Raw genomic sequence first — 19,973 nt, forward strand, 5'->3', positions numbered from 1 at the left:
ACATTTTGTGAGTACGCTTGTTGTTTACATTTCTTGTTTACCCAGATTTTGGAGAGGAGTGCATAGCGGAAGCGGAGTGCTGTTGGAACTGCTTACCTGTCACGAATCATGAGCACGGAACGGGAGTTGGGAGCACGTCAGGAAAAAACACCTTTATGGAATTGTCGCACATTTTTGTCACTGCAAGTAAATGCACTGCTTTGGATTGGAAAAGTCCTGCATTTGGGTCCTGTTTACCCACACACCCTGACAATGAAAACAGCTTGGTTTGATAGTATGAGTTCAGGTGCTAAAATGGCCTGCTTGCAGTCTAGGTCATTCACAGCTAAAAAAAAAAACCCAAAGGAAAACAGATCCAGAACTATTGAGCAGCTATAATCCTATATCAAAAGTCTATCCAAGTAAATGCAAAATGCAGTTTTTAAATGAATAAAAGCTATCCAAACTTACCTGGCCCTTTGTGGAAAAAGAACTTGCCCTCCCTTGTAAACTCATGCATTAACTGTGGTTAACCAGATTTTCTGGAACTCTTAAGTTCATTGCTGCTAGACCTAAACAGAATCTGTCTGACAAAGTGAAGCAGGTTAAAACATCCCAAATAGCAACATATCATGCCATGATCAAAATAAACTCTAGAACAGAGAAGAAACAAACTCAATGTCAGTCTGGGAACAGTTGCAAAGGCATTTGGCTGCCAATGTGCCCAACTGCAAATGTCAGTTGAGCTTGAAGGCGTTGACTATCAAGCAATGTCTTCTTCCTTGGCTTTAATATGGATAGTGATGACAGTGTTCCAGCAGTTTCTAGTTCATGGTAAGCATGGATGTCACTGGTTCCTGACCATCTAATTTTCTCTCATCTGAAGGTGACAGCTTGAGTCTTCTTCCAGACCTTGGCAAAGCTGCTGCTGTTGCAAAAGTAAAGCAGTGTCTTTCCTTTCAGTCAGCGCTGTCATAGAGCTGGATGCCTGTTTGCAACCATTATTGATATTACTGCCATTTTGTGGCCGCAGTTGGCTATGCTCACTAAAAACACTGCTTGTTTTGTTCTCAGAGAAAATTGTAGTTGTCTGCATTGAGCTGGGCAAGCTGAGAGGCCAGGGAAACCAACGCAGGCGGAAAGCTGCCGCTGGCTCTGCTTTCACTGCTCCAAGATCAGTTATGATCTGTGAGCATTGCCAAGTAGATGCTAGCTGTCATGTCTCATGTCTGCACACGGCGCCCCCCGTGTGCGGCAGTCTGTTACAGCAGCTCTGCTCATTCTGAGTTTCTTTCTTTCTCATCTTTTTTTTTTTCTCGTAATTTTTATAACTAACATTTTAGCAATTAGACTCTGCAATCATGTTCTACTGTTTTGTGTTAGTCTTGGTCGTTTTTCTTAGGTTTTTTTTCCACTTTTTTCACCCGTGTCTGGGGACCCAGAGCAGGGATCTTTTGTTTACAGTAGGGATCAGCTGTTAGCGCTACGTCCCGCAGCGGTACTGCCGGCGGACAGACTCGACATTCCCAGCGAGCTGAGGAAGAAAAGACGGGGGTGACGGGAAGGAGCGCCGTCGCCCGAGAAGGAGATGTTATCGACCATCTCTTCCTTCTGTAATCAGATGGATGAGCTCACATCGCTAACCTGGTCACAGAGGGAGTACCGGCAATGTAGCATCATGATGCTAACGGAGTCCTGGCTAATACCGCTAACTCCGGACACGAGCGTGACACTACCGGGATTCCAGCTGCTGCGAGCGGACAGGACGAGAGAGAGCGGTAAGAGGAAAGGAGGGGGACTGGCAGTGTTTGTGAATGACAGATGGTGTAACCCTGGGCACATCACTGTAAAAGAACAACTCTGCAGCAGAGACATTGAGCTGTTAGCCGTTAGCATGCGTCCGTACTGCCTGCCTCGGGAATTATCGCATGTTATCACGATGTCCCCCCCTCGGCCAACGCGGATGCAGCCTGTGACACTCTCCACTCTGTGGTCAGCAGACTGCAAACACAATCTCCGAGAGCCCTTCTCATAATATCAGGGGACTTCAATCATGCCTCACTGGACTCCACACTGCCCACCTTCATCCAGTATGTGACATGCCCAACCAGAGACAATAAAACACTGGACTGTCACTGTATGCCAAGGCTGAACAGGCATACAGTTCATCACCTCTCCCTCCCCTGGGCAGATCTGACCACAACCTGGTGCACCTTGTCCCTGTGTATGAGCCCTTAGTGCGCAGGGAGCCACCAGCCACCCGCACAGTACAGAGATGGTCGGAGGAGAGCGAGGAGGCTCTTAAGGTTTGTTTTGAGTCTACTGTGTGGGAGGTGATCTGTGATGACCGTGGAGAGGACATCGACAGCCTTACTACATGCATTACTGACTATATTAATTTCTGTGTGGATAACACCGTACCTACCAGGACTGTACGGTGTTTCTCCAACAACAAACCTTGGATTACCCCAGAAATTAAAGCTGTCCTCAAGCAGAAGAGGAGGGCCTTCAAATCCAAAGACAAAGAGGAGTTGAAAAGGGTGCAGCGAGAGCTGAGGGGACTGATAAGGAATGGGAAGGATAGCTACAGGCAGAAGATGGAGAACCAGCTTCAGCAAAATAACGTTGGTGAAGTCTGGAGAGGCCTCAGAACCATCTCGGGCCACAAACATCAGAACTCTCTGCCTGGGAGGGATGTGAGGTGGGCAAATGAACTGAATCATTTCTTCAACAGATTTGATTCAGCCATGAGGCAGTCTCCAACATCGGCTGCAGACTCAACCACCCCCACTGCTGCTGTTCCACCTCTGACACCTCAGACACTTCACACCTCCTCTATTCACCCTGCTCACTCCTCCCCACCCCCAACAACGGCATCCAATACACACTCAACACAAGGCTCCAGCCTGTCTCTCTCAACCACCCAGGTTAGGAGGGAACTGAGGAGGATTAAAGCCAAGAAGGCAGCGGGTCCAGATGGCATCAGCTCGAGGGTCGTCAGGTCCTGCGCGGACCAACTGTGTGGTGTGATGGAGCACCTCTTCAACCTGAGCCTGAGGCTGGGAAGAGTCCCACAGCTCTGGAAAACCTCCTGTGTTGTACCAGTGCCAAAGACATCACGCCCCAAGGACCTCAACAGCTATAGGCCGGTGGCTCTGACATCCCACCTGATGAAGACCCTGGAGCGGCTGGTCCTGGCTCAGCTTCGGCACCTGGTGAGCTCATCATTGGACCCACATCAGTTTGCCTACCAGCCTGGCATTGGAGCGGATGATGCCGTCATTCACCTCCTACATCATTCCCTCTCTCACCTGGAGACCGCTGGGAGCACTGTGAGAATCATGTTCTTTGATTTCCCCAGTGCCTTCAACACTATTTTCCCCATGGTCTTGAAGGACAAGCTGGAGAACTCTGGAGTGGACCATCACCTCACTACCTGGATTTTGGACTACCTCACCGACCGACCACAGTATGTGAGAACTCAGGGCTGTGTGTCGGACAGGGTCGTCTGCAGTACGGGGGCCCCACAGGGAACGGTTCTGGCTCCGTTCCTCTTCACCATCTACACTGCAGACTTCTCCCACAACTCCACCCAGTGCTTTCTGCAGAAGTTCTCTGATGACTCTGCAATAGTCGGCCTCATCACTGATGGGGACGACAAGGAGTACAGAGGACTGACCCAAGACTCTGTGGACTGGTGCCAGCTGAACTACCTCCAGATCAACACCAGTAAAACCAAGGAGCTGGTGGTAGACTTCCGCAGGCACAAACATCGTCCACTGCAACCACTGAACATCCAAGGTATGGACATTGAGGCTGTGGACAGCTACAGGTACCTTGGTGTTCATCTGAACAATAAACTGGACTGGACTCATAATTCAGACGCCCTCTACAGGAAAGGTCAGAGCAGGCTGTACCTGCTGCGGAGACTCAGGTCTTTAGGAGTGGAGGGCCCACTCCTGAAGACCTTCTATGACTCTGTGGTGGCCTCAGCCATCTTTTATGGTGTGGTCTGCTGGGGCGGCAACCTTCGCCGCCCCAGCAATAGGAAGAGACTGAACAGGCTGATCCGCAGGGCCAGCTCTGTTCTAGGATGCCCTCTGGACCCAGTGGAGGTGGTGAGTGACAGGAGAATGGTGGCTAAGCTGTCATCCCTGTTGGACAACATCTCCCACCCCATGCAGGAGACTCTGACAGCACTGAGCAGCTCCTTCAGTGGGAGACTGCGGCACCCACGGTGTGGGACGGAGAGATTTCGCAGGTCTTTCCTCCCCACTGCTGTCAGACTCCACAACAAAGACTTCAACTGATAAAACAAACACATCCACACATGTGCAATAAGACTACTTCCGGTTGAGTGAACGCTGGCGCGACTTGCTGCCGCTACTCACCGGTATCTTTTTATCTTTTATTTATATATTCTTTGATACATCTTAACAGATTTTAAACCTTGTCTTCTACTGATACTACTGGCGATCCAGCGAATTTTGCAAGTGCCTGAGTTTTTTTGGGTCTAGTTCATCTGCCTGTTTGTTTTGGCCTTGTCTCCCTCGGATCCGTACACCTGACTGTTTGGCCCACCTGACTGTGCGTGATGTGGTCTGGCAGGTTCTGCGTCTGGATTTTTATGTCATTGGTCTACCGACCTAGTGCTGGATTTCACCAATACTCAGCTGACGAGCTTCTCCATCTCCGCTTTCACCTGGCTTCTCCACCGCCGGCTGCGCTTCATCTTCATACAGACATCGCCTTCTTCCCTCGCCGAAAGTACATTCACCGAGGCTCTCGTCGGAATTTTCACCACGACGACTCTAAGCCAATACAGTCCCTCTGGTCCACTTCTCGTCGTCCTCCACGGAACTCCGACAGGGCTGCTGACCACAGTGTTTTAGCCAGCCTGCCCAGGTCGGCTAACACCAGTCTGACAACACCGATGTCAACTTCGGCCTCCTTAACATCCGCTCGCTTACGAGCAAAGGTCATCTAATTCGGGATCTATTCACAGATCGTAAGTTTGATTTTTTCTGTTTGACCGAGACGTGGCAACAGCCCAATGACTTTTCGCCGCTCAACGACTCCACCCCCCCGGGGTTTGTATACACCTGCCAACCTCGTAAGTCCGGCCATGGTGGAGGTCTCGCGGTAATCTATCGCGAGAACTGGAAAGTCACGCCGTTGTCTGTACCTGTCTACAGTTCCTTTGAATCTGTTGTTTGTCAACTGTCAGGACCTGTTCCAACTGTCATAACTGTTATTTACCGCCCTCCAAAGTCTAATTCTGTCTTCATAAGTGACTTTGTTGATCTGCTGACTCACATAGCTACTGTTTCCCCTAATATAATACTCCTGGGAGACTTTAATATTCATATGGATAACAGTGATCACCCTCTCACCAAAGACTTCTCATCCTGCCTCGATAGTTTTGGCTTTAAACAACACATAAACTTTCCTACTCATACTAAGGGCCATACTTTGGACCTAGTTTGTTGCTCTGGACTTACTCCTTTTAACTGCAAAGCTGATGAACTGCTAATTTCTGACCACTTGCTTCTTTCTTTCAATATCAAAATGACCTTTTCTATAACCAAGAACCTTCGTACCATTTCTTTTCGGAATATTAAGAAAATCAATCCTGATACTCTTTCTTTTGCTTTCTCTAGTCATTTGCATTTTCATAACCTGCTCACCCAAGAGGACTTAGTTTCCTATTATAATTCTAGTCTCAATAGTATTCTAAACTCTGTTGCCCCACTCAAAACCAAATCTGTATCTTTCTCTCAGTCAGCACCCTGGTTCACAGCTGAACTCAGGCTCCTGAAAGCAAAAGGACGACGACTTGAGCGCCTTTATAAGAAAACTGGTCTGAATATCCACAAGGAAATGTTTAATAATCATATTATGTATTATAAGGAGTGTATTTATCAAACAAAATCTGCTTACTACTCCACCATTATCTGTTCAAAAGATGACTCAACCAAGATACTGTTTTCACTGTTCAACTCTTCTTTCAGGTCACCAGATTTATTACCTGCTCACCTTTACTCGTCTTCCTTCTGTGATTCTTTAATGTTATTTTTCATCGAGAAAATTCACAAAATACACCAAGACCTGGTTTCCGATGTTCCATTTAGCTCTTCCTGTGTAATTCCTCTCCCATCACACTGTTTTTCTGCTTTCCAGCTCCCCTCGGTTACTGATATCTCAGATTTCATCTGTAAGTCAAAACCTTCTACTTGTCAGCTAGACCCCATTCCTACAGTTTTGGTTAAGGCATGTCTACCTTCTCTGCTTCCCCTCATATCTTCTATCATCTGCTCTTCACTTACCACTGGAACTGTTCCTGCTTCCCTCAAAATTGCCGCCATCACCCCAATATTAAAAAAAACTGGTCTAGATCCCAATAATTTTGAGAATTTTCAGCCTATTTCCAATCTACCATTCCTTTCAAAAATTCTTGAGAAAATAGTTGCCACACAACTCCACTCACATGTAACTAATAATAATCTGTATGAACAGTTCCAGTCTGGTTTTCGTCCCTCCCATAGCACTGAAACAGCACTTATAAAAATAACCAATGATCTTCTTATGGCAGCTGACTCCGGTTTACTTTCCATTCTTATCCTCCTCGATCTGAGCGCTGCCTTCGACACTATTTCTCACTCCATTCTTCTCAGTAGGCTAGCCTCCATCAGTCTCTCCCATACTTCACTAGCCTGGTTTAAATCATACCTGTCTGATCGCACTCAGTTCATTCAACTCAAATCCTTTACTTCTCAGCCCTTTCCTCTGACCACTGGCGTGCCCCAGGGATCTGTCCTGGGGCCCCTTCTTTTCATTATCTACCTTCTACCGCTTGGACATATTTTCCGTAAATACAATATCCATTTTCACTGTTATGCCGATGACACCCAGCTTTATCTGTCCCCTAAACCTGATTCTGCTCTTCCCCCACCTCCCTCTCCCTCCGCTTAGCTGAACTAAATTCATGGTTCTCTTCTAATTTTCTTAAACTCAATAGTAATAAATCCGAGCTCCTCTTAGTAGGCACTAAATCAACATTATCCAGAACCAACAGTTTCTCTATTACTATCAATAACTCGCCGGTCTCCGTTTCTTCCTCTGTGAAAAGTTTGGGTGTCATCCTCGACAGTACTCTATCTTTCAATTCACACATTAATAATGTCACTCGGTCTGCATATTTTCAATTGCGCAACATTAATCGTCTCCGTCCTTTTCTCACCTCACATGCCACTGCCATTCTTGTCCATAGCCTTGTTACTTCCCGGATTGATTATTGTAATTCACTTCTTTTTGGTCTTACTCAAAAATCCATCCACAAGCTTCAACGCGTCCAGAATTCTGCTGCCCGTATCATCACCAGGACCCCTTCTATCCACCACATCACTCCTGTTCTGCAGCAGCTTCATTGGCTCCCGGTCAAGTATCGTATCAATTTCAAAATACTCTTGTACGCATTTAAAGCTATTCATCATCTCTCTCCTCCATATCTCTCTGATCTGGTTAACATCACCGCCCCATCTCGTTCTCTCAGATCTTCTTCTTCCCTTTCACTCTCCGTCCCCTCCCCCCGTCTTGTCACCATGGGGAGCAGGGCTTTCAGCTACTCTGCTCCTCGACTCTGGAATTCCCTTCCTCCTGATTTAAGAAATATCTCTACCTTCTCTCTCTTTAAGTCCCAACTCAAAACCCACTTGTTCAAATTAGCTTATCCCACATAACCTCTCCATTCGGCTATTTTTTATGATTGTGATGTTTTATGATTGTGTAAACTCTTTGTTTTTATGTTGCTTTTTACTCTACTGTGTACAGTGACCTTGAGTGCTTTGAAAGGCGCTTTCAAATAAAATGTATTATAATTATTATTACTCTTTTCTGACAAGGTTGCATTTTTACTCAGTTGTATATAGAATTTGTATTCTATTTTTATCCTATTGTATATTTTATTCTATTTTATTCTACTGTATATAGTATTTTATTTTATTCTATTCTGAACAGTTGTGTACTGTATTTTATTCTTATTGTATTCTAATTTTTGCTATATAACTTTTGCACTGTCCACTTCCTGCTGTGACAAAACAAATTTCCCACGTGTGGGACTAATAAAGGTTATCTTATCTTATCTTATCTTAGATGAGCTCCTGTGATTTATCATTGTAACAGATGAGTTTTCTCTCTACAACTACCTTGGCGAATATGTCTGATGTAGAGATAATAGTGCGAAAATATTTTTAATGACTCCTTTAGTACATTAGCAACAAAAGCTCTAACCATGTCCGGTCTAATAAAAAAGGCCTGAGCTGCTTTGCCAAAACTCCATGTTCCTTTATGATTACTATTTTTAATTCTCCTTGTACATATTCAAAATTAACTGTTTCACACACTTCTCAAACCTTTTGATGTAACTGACTTTTAATATTTTATAATTTTTTTATTAAAAATATATTTTATAATATTATTCTTTTTTAAATCGGGATGACACTACAGGGGAAAGTGAAACTAAAATAATGAACACAGAACACAAGACCTCTTCAAAGTAAAACAGGAACCATAAAACGCAGACATGACCTGAACTTGAAAACAAGAAAACATGTGACAGACATGAGACATGACAGGATAGGCACACTAAACAACAAGGGAGACTACCTCAGGCATAACTGAAAGTAAGACACTGTGGACGAGACCATGTGGTAAACAGGAACAGATTCATAATCATAGAATAACCTAAACCAGACTTACAAGTCAAAGCTACGGAGCCCCTCTGATGACATGGTCCAAAAAATAAGTAAATTGTGGCCACAAAATACTACTTCGTGGGCACGAAATGGGTATAACGTGCCCACGAAATACTTATTTGTGCCCACGAAATACTATTTCGAGGGCATGAAATAGGTATAACGTGCGCACGAAATGCTAATTTGTGGGCACGAAACACTTGGCCGATAACCGTGATCCTTCCCAGGCCCTTGCAGTTGGTTGACAATAAAATCTATCCCGGCGTCCAGGTCGTACTTAGGTCTGTAAAGCAACTGGGCTCTCAATATCCTGTTTAAATGTCTCTCCGTAATAATGGTTCCTTGCATTGCCAGGCTTTTCAAAATGCATTTGTAGCTCATTCCCAGCCTAAAATAAAACTCAATCATACTGTCTCTGTCATAGCTGGACTGGCCATCGGGCATACCGGGCATTTGCCCGGTGGGCCGATGGTGATTTTTCGTTTTTATGGGCCGATTTTTTGTCCCAGTCTAGCCCTGGTCTCTGTCCATGGTGTATAGGTTTAGCCTACTCTTATGCTTATGTCTCTACGCAGCTGTCCAGGAATTGTATCAATATGATGTGCGCACGTTATCTATTTCGTTGCAACAAATGCGTAATTCGTTGCCACGTTATACCCAATTCGTGCCCACAAATTAGCATTTCGTGCGCACGTTATACCTATTTCGTGCCCTCGAAATAGTATTTCGTGACCACAAATAAGTATTTTGTGGGCACGTTATACTATTTCGAGGGCACAAAGTAGTATTTTGTGGCCACAATTTATTTATTTTTTGGACCATGTCATCAGAGGGGCTCCGTACAAAGCAACCTGATAATACTACAAAAACAAAACCTCCTTTCAATATGCCAAAAAACACAAATATAACAATAAACTCAAAATGCTGGGTCACAGACCCAGCCCATGACAAAACCTGTATTTTTGAGGACTTTTTTCCCCCACAAGTGGTCCTCGCAGGAGAGCCACTACAAACGTTTTAGAATATGAGACTAGACATTTATAAAGTACACAACAGAATATAAAGTATTTAAAATATGGTCAGCGCTGAACATATGCAGAACTAATATTATCCATTTATTGCATTTATTATTATTATTATTTATTATTATTATTTATTATTATTATTATTTTTCTGCAGTTTTTTTCTGCAGTTTTTTCTGCAGAATAATTATTGTTACTTATTTTTACTTTGCATACACTCTTTCAGTAATAGAGTTTTGGTTGTACTGACGTGTTTTCATACAGTTTTATTGGGTTTTTTTCACAAATGTTTTTAAAATTCCTCCACCACTTGACATTGTCAACTAATAGTAAATATTTTTTTAGTAACATATTAGATTTAACTATAAAAGTAATAATGTTTTACAATTCTTCCGCCAGCAAGGAGTGCAGGAGTCCATGTTCAGTGCAGACAGCCAGCACAAAGGTTGATCTGAGGCTCCTTACCTTTCTGTTAACGTCACCATACTCCACTCGTTCAAGGACATATCCTTTTCAAAACATGATTTTAAGATTAGTGTAGTGCTACTAGAGGCCAGGGCAGTTAATATCTCATTAAGATTTGTAGGGCCCAGTACAATAATCTCAAATTTGTCTGACTTTAGAAGTGGTCAGGACTTTATGTTTTTAAGACATGGCTGTAATTTAACTACCTAGTTTGTGTCACCTTGCTTCATGGATAAATAAAGCTGCATATTTGGGTAATTATTGATTTAGTTTGTAGCAAATGGGCTGTGTTACAAGGTCTTTTGTGAAAAGTTGTTTCAAGACAAACTGCCACAGCTGCTCTACCCTCTACAACCTACCTTGTGTAAATGGGTTAGTGGAATCGTACTTCAGAATCGGTTTTAGTTACAAGGAATTTTTTGCTCTTTTTGCACTTCAACACAGTATGGTGATAAGTATAAGGATGGTGAAAAATGGGTCAGAAAGCTGCATCTTGTTACAAGGAAAAAACACACAAACTTGGAAGAGTTGGCTGGATTTGCGTCTTCCACCTGAGGTGTTTTGTAGAGGGTGTCGGAGCCGTGGCAGCTGTTTTGCTTGAAATGAGAACTGTAAACTCCACATTTGGATTTCCTCAAAGTACTATTTTGTCAAACACTATTTCAAATTTAATCCAAAATTTTTACTTTATTCTCAAATGGACACTATTCTTTTTTCTTAATGAGGCCCTGATACTCCATCTTATTTTGACAGAACACAGTACCAAATAGAATAAAAAAGGAAGACAAAAGTTAAGTCTGTATCTTACCTGTCGCTGTATGCATCAGCTGTGGCAGCAGTAGGCTGGGCATATCTGTAGTTAGTGTAACAGCCCTAGAAATACACACATTTACGCATGTCCATCCACACATACAGATGCACACAAATACAACAGATAACAGTAAAGTTAATGAGTTTAGTAAACAGATTTTGCCTATACACTTTCTTGTGTTTATAAACACTGATATAGTGTGCTTTGTGTTTCTTGTAGAAAAGCATTTATACAAAAAAAAGTAAAAACAGTTTTACACTTTACGATAATGTCAATGACCAGGGGTGCACATAAGTGGTCCGCAGGTGCACATTCGCTGTCAAAATAAAAGACGCGCACCAGATAAGAAGTTGCAACGCGCGTTTGCGTACATATAAAAGGTACTGTTTTTGTCCGCTAGAGTGGAATTTTCATGGCACATTCTGCACCACATCTCTGTGTGTTCATCATTTGTTTGAAGCCAGCTCACCTCCTGCAACCACTTTTCCGAGAATACGCGCTTCTTTTGCGGTTTGGACTCCTTCTGACATTTCTTTGGAGGTGGAGGAACACCAAAGTAATTGCTTAAAGGAGCTTGCTTCTTCGACATCTTTAAGAGTTCTAAACAAATGTCTGTTGTGAGGATAAAGGAAAATTGCTTCATGATTACAATAGATTTCATAGCTTTGTCATAGCATTAACCACATAGCTTATAGCTTTAAGATGGCCTTGAAACATTTAAACATACTGACACCATATTAATCTCTCACAGGTGCAGTCATAACCATTTTATATTGTTATATCCTTACACACATAGTGCAGCTCTATGACCTAAAGAGTTGAAGCTTTCCCAGGTAAATAAAGGTCACAAGCTTCATCCAGCGCGATGTCTGGGTGATACATTGGTAAGGAAATGGGGAGCTTAAGAAAGATTGCACACATGCTTACAAAACACATATATACATTACATATAACTTAGAAACAGATTTAAGAAGAGGCCTGAAGGCACTCAGTTAACATACTGCACTGGAGGTTCTGTCTTGACAACAGGTGACGAGTGGAGAAGACCAGCCCCTGGAGACCACAGAGGCCTGAGTTTATTGCCTTCTTTGGAAGAAGATGCCAAAAGGGGAACTCCTGTGTCTGCAGTTAATTCTTAAAATACATAAATGTTCTGTACATGCAAATTATGTGATTGTAAACGCAAGAGGGGGCGTCATAATACTCTGATGATATAAAAGCAATCTGAAGTATAATTTTGGCGAAGACCCTTGCTGATGTATGCAGTGATTGTCTTCCCGCGCGTGAACTTCAATAAAGATTGCTTTGACCCAAATCTTCTGGACTGTCCTGGTTTTGTACTCTCCACCAATTTCGGACCCGTAACAATTGGTGCATTGGCCGGTGTTGGTTGAGGAGAGAGTGGCGTTGTGGACGTCCGAGGGGGTCGCACAATCAGGAGGCAGTGATCGATTTGAGTGGACAAAGGGCAGCCCATCTCACAAGGTAGGCACTACCTGTTGAAATATTCCGAAGTGTGCCGAATTGGATGATTGAAATTGATGTCTACTCATTAGATTACTGATGACTGTTTGTGTTCTTAGGTTCGGATGTTGTGTAGTTTATACATTGAAATAAGAAAAGGATAAGTTAAATGCAGTTGGACTGCTGAATAAGAAAAGGTAAAAGTAATGGAAATAGGAAAAAAGACAAAGTAAAGTAGTTGGACTACTGCATTTAGGATATAGGTCATTTGAAATCTGTATATGGTAATACAGTCTTAATTGATTATAAAGCTGGGCTTGGACATCATTATAGTAGGTTTGGTGGTTTCATAGGGTGTCTTCAAAAGTAATTAAATTTCTGTAGAACGGAACTCTGGGAGTTCTAAGAAGTGCATTGTTCGGAGGTGACGCTCCCAACTTCCTGGGGACGCTCAGGATTTTCCTTTGGAAGGGATAGTCCGATTGGCAATCGTGGACAACTGAGGACGGTCCAAAATAGCCACTGACTGGGTCAGTTTGCCGTCCGGGACGGTATTTTGCACTTTTTTGGTCGATAGAAACCGGGTTTCGGGCGTGTAACGTTACAATTATAACTTCGGGGAAGTATAGTTGGTTGCCGCTTTTAAATTATCTTAGATTATTAGTTATTTGACCACGGCCCGGGGCCGATACTGGTTTTAATTGATTACAAAAAACTCAGGGAGTTCATCGGTTGGACCGTTAAAGTTAAATTTTTCTAAATTCGGTAGGTTGTTCGCTTTAAGGCCTTGTACATATTTGTATATTTTATAAGACGTCTCTGTGTTATAATTTGTTGTTATAATACTTATGTTTGTGCATATTTTCTGTCTGCCACGGGCGCCGCATCAGGCTGGTTATTTTGAGAGTGTGTCTGTGCATATGTAAATTAGGTGCATCTGACTTATTTGAAGTCACATTTCCTGTTTACTAATGAGTGGCTACTGACTGCCTGGAGAGCCTGGGTTAAAGACGACCTGTTGGTGTTTTAAGGAAAGAATTACTTTAATTTTTACTTGGTTGCTATTACGTCTGTTCTATATGGTGTTTTAAAGAAATAACTTTTATTTTTACTTTGTTTATACTACGGTTGTTAAAATTATTGTGCATTGTTCTAGTTCCATTTTTCACGTACCGGAACTATTTCACTCTTGATGTACTTCATAGCACTTGCGTTTTGTAGTTTCTTTGTACTTTTAATATTTTAAGTATATAATATAAACTTTACACATGCACACATGCCTGATTCTGGCTATTGCTTGCTTCAACATACGCCGATAGGTGATTTTTATGTTGTAACCTGTCGATGTCACCTTGTCTCTTCAGACATTACTTACGGTTTTAAAGTTACCTCAGTGATAGACAGATCAGAGGACAGATTAGTAGACTTTGCATGCAGTTGTGTCGTTATATTTACTGCCATTCGATTCTATTGTAGAGAACATATAAACTTAAGCCCCACTGACGCAGAACGGGACTTTGCTATATTTTGTGCAACCGCATTCAGGGACTTTAACATTCTGTTTGAGTGGCGGGGATAACTCCCACCCTCAGTTTGCTCCTATGTTTGATAGCGGCTCTTGTGTGGTTGAATATACATGGACAGGCGATATTGCAATCGTCACCTGTCGTTGTGAAGCTCTGCTTTCAGACGTTCGTTATGGCTTTTCAGTAACTGCAGTAATAAGAAATTCGCAACAACTCCTATTAGACTTTACCAATCGCAGTTTGATTATTTTTCGGGCACTGGAATTATACTGTAATCCCTATACTAATCCCGTTGAGGCGGAACGTGACTTTCCGGACCTTTGTGAGCGCGCTTTTCAGGATTTTGACATTAACTTCCAGTGGACGGGATAGCTCGCATTGTATTTGTGTGTGTAGGACATTGGACTGTCAGTCTTAAAGAGCACACGTACATTTAATGGAGGACACACAAGATGTTGATTTGGAGTCGGTTAGTAGAAATATGACTGGATTCACTTTCAGTCTGGTGTTGACTCCAGTGACATATGGTGACACGTGGTGGGTAGAAACTGAACTGCGGGTTTGCTGTGAGGTTGGTCTTACTGATCATTACTTCAGTATCACTCTTAATTTGACTGAAACAGAATTCCCCCTGCTATTACATGATTGCCTGCTTTTGGTGACCTCCCTGCGGGAGATTGTAGAACACAATAGCGAGGAGGCCGCAGAACTGTAGAGCTATAGGCCACTGTTGTGTTATAGGCCTATGTTTAATTTCCGAGCTATAGGCCACTGTTGTGTTATAGGCCTATGTTTAATTTCCTGTTATATGTCTAGTTTACATTTTCAGCTTCATTACAGGTGCTGTGTAGCCTAGCACATGGTAGGAAGTAAATTAATTTTGTTTGCTATTTCTCAGAACACACATAACACTTTGAAAAAGGAAGATGATCACTTTTGGTTACTGCAGCATAAAACTTATTCCTCTGGGGGAGGGTCTCTACAGGGCTACTCGGGTTTTCCATGGAGAACGGGCAGAAGCGCCTGACGACCCTGTAGATATTGAAGTGGCCACAACTATTACAGAAGCTGAAATTGTCTGGTGGCTGACCACGAGCTTTTCGTTATTTAGCACTATAGTAGATTTGTGCGAGGATGTTCAGATCTCCCCGGAGACATCACAAGATGAAGGACATGGAGAGTGACAGTAATAATGTTAATGTGGTGTTTTTGTAGCCTTGCATTTGCGGTAATGTGCTAGTTTGAAATGTTGATCTGAAGCTTGTGCATAATTGCTTTAGCTGACAACGTGTGATGTATTATTTGATGACATTTGCTAAAGAGAAGCTTGGTCCCTAGACAGCTAGGGTGTGGTTCCCCTTTGCTCACTGGTGCGTGAATGGCAGTGCATCTGTTTCCTGACAGGCATACTGAGGTCCCTTGAGGAGTGCAGAAATAGTTTTATTCACATTGTAACACACAAAACCAAATCAAACACACTAACATAACAATGATTAAGTTGAGTGGTAGGTATTTCATTTTTTCTATATTTTACTAAGCTGACTGCCTTTGGATAAGGGTTGAATGGGTGCCGAATTATACGCATGATGTGGTGGATCATGAGTTCACTGTGTGTGTGTGTCACCAAGCAGAATTAAAAAAGAGGAAGTGACCGTTAGAGCGGACGGACGAGCACTGAGCTGAACTGGGAAGTGCCGGTGGGTGACTGAAAGGGAGGAGCCGACAGCAGCCAGTTTGAAGAGGTAAGTGCTGTCTTACAGGAAGACACAAAATGGCTGACAGCTCAGGTACCGGACAGAGACGCTACAAAACATTGAAAGACCAGATGGAGGAGCTGAAAAAGGCCATAAGGATGGCCTGTACAGGTTCATCTAAAGCAGCTGAGAAGGAGTGTCGAGCCATGGAAGAAGAGGTAAGCAAAATTCTTGCATTACAACACAAAGGTTTAGATGAAAGGACACCACTGGACGCCGTGCTTAAAACAGAGGGAGAGAGATGTGAGAAGATACTAAAAAACTTACAGGAGCAATCAGGAGGCCGCTCAGTCAACCGGAAAACAAAAAAGGAAATGACGGTCCTGAAGGCAATGCATGGGAACTGCTGCAAGTGGATGATGATGTGCAGTGCAGTATCGTCCTGGATGAAGGAAAAAGTGGAAGAGTCTGAGCGAGCAAAGGAAGAAGAAATGGCAAGTATAATGAAATTAATGCAGAAATTACAGGAAGATAATGAAAAGCTGGAGGACAAAATGATAAAACTGACGCTAAAAAGCGAAGGAGTGAATAACCCTCACACACCAACAATATATCCGTGGATCACTCAACTTCCCAGTGCCCCGCCACAGCCTGGTGGAGCCGAGGCTCCTCCCCCTTATGTGATGCCAGTAATGACCATAGAAGGAGGACAAGTGCATGGCCCTGGTGGACAAACTGGCATTGCGGTCGGAGGACTCGTAAATGTCCAGTACTCCAGCATGCCCGGGGCAACACAAGCTGAGGAAATGACGGCAGTGGGACAGCAGAATATGGAGAATGCAGGCACACAGACGGTCTGTACCACAGGTCCCGGGGAGGCATCGTGTCGCTTGGCCCGGACGATGCAGGACTCATCAGGAGAACCGGTAGCGATGGGGGTGTCTCACACCGAAGCCTCACCTGATGCCCAGACTGAAGATGTTACTTCACCAGATGGAGAAGAAGCAAGATCAGCGTTCGCCGATTTGCCGTTCCACATGGGACAGGGAGTGAGCCAGGCAGGCAAGCAGTTCACACAGAAGAAGGACCTCTGGGACGGGCAAGTTCGTGGGCGTATGCACGAGGACAGAGACGCTCTACTGGCGGTAGTAGAAACGTTGACCGCCGCGAAGCAAAAAGCCCTGAAGGAACTTGCGGAGGAGGAAATGAAGGATCTCAAGCCTGGATGGAAAGGGAAGAAAGTACTGAGGAGAGTGATGGAGGAGGACATAAAAGATCGCAAGACCTCATCGGAAGAAGAGGAGGACGAAGAACATGAGGAGACTGAAGGAAAAGGCGCCTGTGAGCAGGACAGAAATCTGGATTTGCGCAGTAGAACAGTGTACAGAGCCCCAGATACAAAACCTAGGCCCACCGTTAAAGGGGAGCGCCAATCCATATTTGACACGTCAAGAAATTCAGGAAAGACTGGGAAGAGCAGAGAAGTGGAATTTGAGGATGAAGCCCCAAGACCAAGCCGTAACTTGCCGCTGATAATGGGACCCAAACATGAACCAATATACCGAGCATATAAGGTAAGAGATCTGGAAGCATTGGTTAGACAATTACCTCCCGTGACAGAAGGAGGGGCAAGATGGCTGAGGAAGCTGGGGGCGTTGACAGAAGGAGAGGAGATTGCGCTGGGAGACTTCCGCGCTCTCGCTGGGAGAGCTATGGTGGCCTGCGGTCTGGCTGACGTGGAAGAAATGGCAGGAACGACTGAATATGCCAACAACATGCCATATCACAATGTGCGAAATGCTCTAGCGGACGCAGTGCGTGAGAAGTACCCGACCCCAAACACGGGAGCCATTCCTAAAATAGTATGGGATCCACAATACACACCTTTAGAGTTTCTAGCAAGAGCAAAAGAGCAGTGGATGTCAGAAACAGGGATACATCCTGGTCAAGAAGGAGAATCAAGAGCGTGGTTCAGAGCGGCGGTGCTGGCAGGGCTGCCTCAGCAGGTGAGAACTGATTTGGAGAAAAATCCAGACTTTGCTGTGGCCGACTCCACCCAATGGGAGAGGCATGTAACGCATCGGTTGATGCTGGAGAAGGATGATGTGACCAAGCAGAAAAGGGAGCTGGAGGAAGCGCAGGCGGCGCTCGTAAAATATCAGCTGGCAGAGGCACGAATTAAAGTAGATGAGAAAAAGAAAGAAGCCAAAGAAGCCACAAAGAAAATGATGGTGGCGAAGCCACAGCCTGATCCCGTGCCTGAGTGGCCAGATCTGGACCCCAGCCTTTATCCTGATGACCGCTGGCCCGTCAACGCACCAAGGCAGAGCCAACCCGCGGGGAATTGGGGGGTGGCGAGACCATACAGAGGGCGTGGTGGTTACGCCGGGAGAGGACAAAGGGCTCGTGGGCCGGGGAATCCCAGCAACACATCTTGGAATGTCTGTTATAAATGTGGAGCTGACGGACATTGGGCGAGAGACTGCCCGGAACAGCCCCTGAACTACCGTGGGCGAGGCTACCAAACCCAGGCACGTGGAGCTTCCAGAGGAAGAGGTGTATACAGAGGTGGACACCGAGCTCCTAACCCAGGTGCAGCGCCACTCGCCCAGTATCCAGTCGCAGACTGGGGCTGGGAAGAGCAGTATTGACGGGGCCCTGAGAAACCGGACGGTGTGGGAATGGCAGATCCCATGCTGTCAATGACTGTGGAAGGAACACCACTGACCTTCCTGGTGGACACTGGAGCGACCTACTCCACGCTTATATCCACACCAAACAGTGCAACCATCTCTGACCACACTGTGAGCGTGGTTGGTTTCTCCGGGGTTCCAATGACTCTGCCATTAACTGATCCAGCACTGACTGAGCTGGGAAAACAGACTTTGAAGCACAGATATGTGGTGTCGCCGCAGGTACCAGTAAATCTCATGGGCAGGGATCTGCTCGTGAAGCTAGGAGCTACTATCACCTGTTCCGCAGATGGCCTGACGGTTACTTTGCCAGGCGGAAACCAGTTCCCGTGCCTGGGGACACTCACAAAGACTCAATATCTGATACGAGACTGTGAACAAGCTACAGCTGACATCTACTGGGGGAGGCTGGTGGAAGACGGCATTCTGAGACAATATGAGCTGTGGAGACCCTGGATAATGAGCCTGGCCGTCTACACCCCGCCGCGTGACCCTTACCACGTCACTCTGTTTTATGATAGGGACGACGATGACACGTACCGAGAAAATTTTGAAAATGACCTCGAAGGTCAAATTTGGAGCGTGCGTTGCCATGACATTTATGTGGGCCCGGAAGGGGTAGCAGCGGCTGCAAAATTGACGGAAGAACAACTGCTTTGGTACGAGATGGGCTCCGATTCAGCTCCCCATGTCACTTTGGCGGTCCACGTCGGTCATCAGGCCCGAGAGTTGGGTCCGATGGTCAAGCGAGCTCTGGATAACAGCTGGTGGCAAGGTACTCAAATCCCAAATGTCTGGTATGCACCACAGTGCAAAACCTACCGAATCACCTGTCTGTCCAATGACGCGGTGGTTGTAGAACACAAAGAAATTTCAAGAACACACGGCAGGGAAAAAACAGACCACCCTGACGCAGTTGCAGCACTTTCACAGCTCCCTGACTGTTTGTGGTCAACAGGGCCCACGGATGTTGGCCTGGCCAATTGTTCACCCGTCCTGTTTCAGCTGAAATCGGAAGTGCCAATTGAGAGACCTCAGTACAGACACAAATCAGAAGCTGAGGAAGGAATTGCAGAAACAATTGAGGGGTTGTTGAAAGTAGGTGTGCTCGAGCCCTCTCAATCATACTGGAACACACCTATTCTGCCAGTAGAAAAGCACGGGACAGGCAAATACAGGATGGCACATGATTTGAGAGCGATTAATGCAATACTACGTACAGACACCGTGCCTGTACCAAACCCATACACGGCGTTAACCGCCATTTCGTGGGAACAAAAGTGGTTTACATGTATTGATCTTGCTAATGCTTTCTTTTGTCTCCCTCTGCATGAATCACTCAGGGACATTTTTTCATTCACATACAGAGGACAGCAGTACAGATACACACGCCTGCCACAGGGTTTTGCCTTGTCTCCAGGCATTTTCAATCAGGTGCTGAAGGACGCACTGTCACCGTGCCATCTGCCTGAAGGTTGTACACTCATTCAGTACGTGGATGACTTGTTAATAGCAGCCCCGTCCGCATCCGCCTGCACAGCAGCCTCTCTGGTGGTTCTGAACCGC

General features: G+C 44.8%; 1 protein-coding gene across 5 annotated transcripts in view; it reads right to left on the reverse strand.

Moving 5' to 3' along the window:
• rbfox1 (RNA binding fox-1 homolog 1) overlaps positions 1–19,973 on the reverse strand; it is a 147,884-nt gene that overhangs the window by 18,707 nt on the left and 109,204 nt on the right. For all 5 annotated transcript variants that reach the window (XM_063471054.1, XM_063471052.1, XM_063471051.1 and 2 more), the window contains one exon: positions 11,028–11,092. In XM_063471054.1, the coding sequence (XP_063327124.1) occupies positions 11,028–11,092 (65 nt within the window). The remainder of the gene's footprint in view (positions 1–11,027; positions 11,093–19,973) is intronic.

The sequence above is a fragment of the Pelmatolapia mariae genome, linkage group LG4 (genome assembly GCF_036321145.2).
Source record: "Pelmatolapia mariae isolate MD_Pm_ZW linkage group LG4, Pm_UMD_F_2, whole genome shotgun sequence".
Lineage (NCBI taxonomy): Eukaryota > Metazoa > Chordata > Actinopteri > Cichliformes > Cichlidae > Pelmatolapia > Pelmatolapia mariae.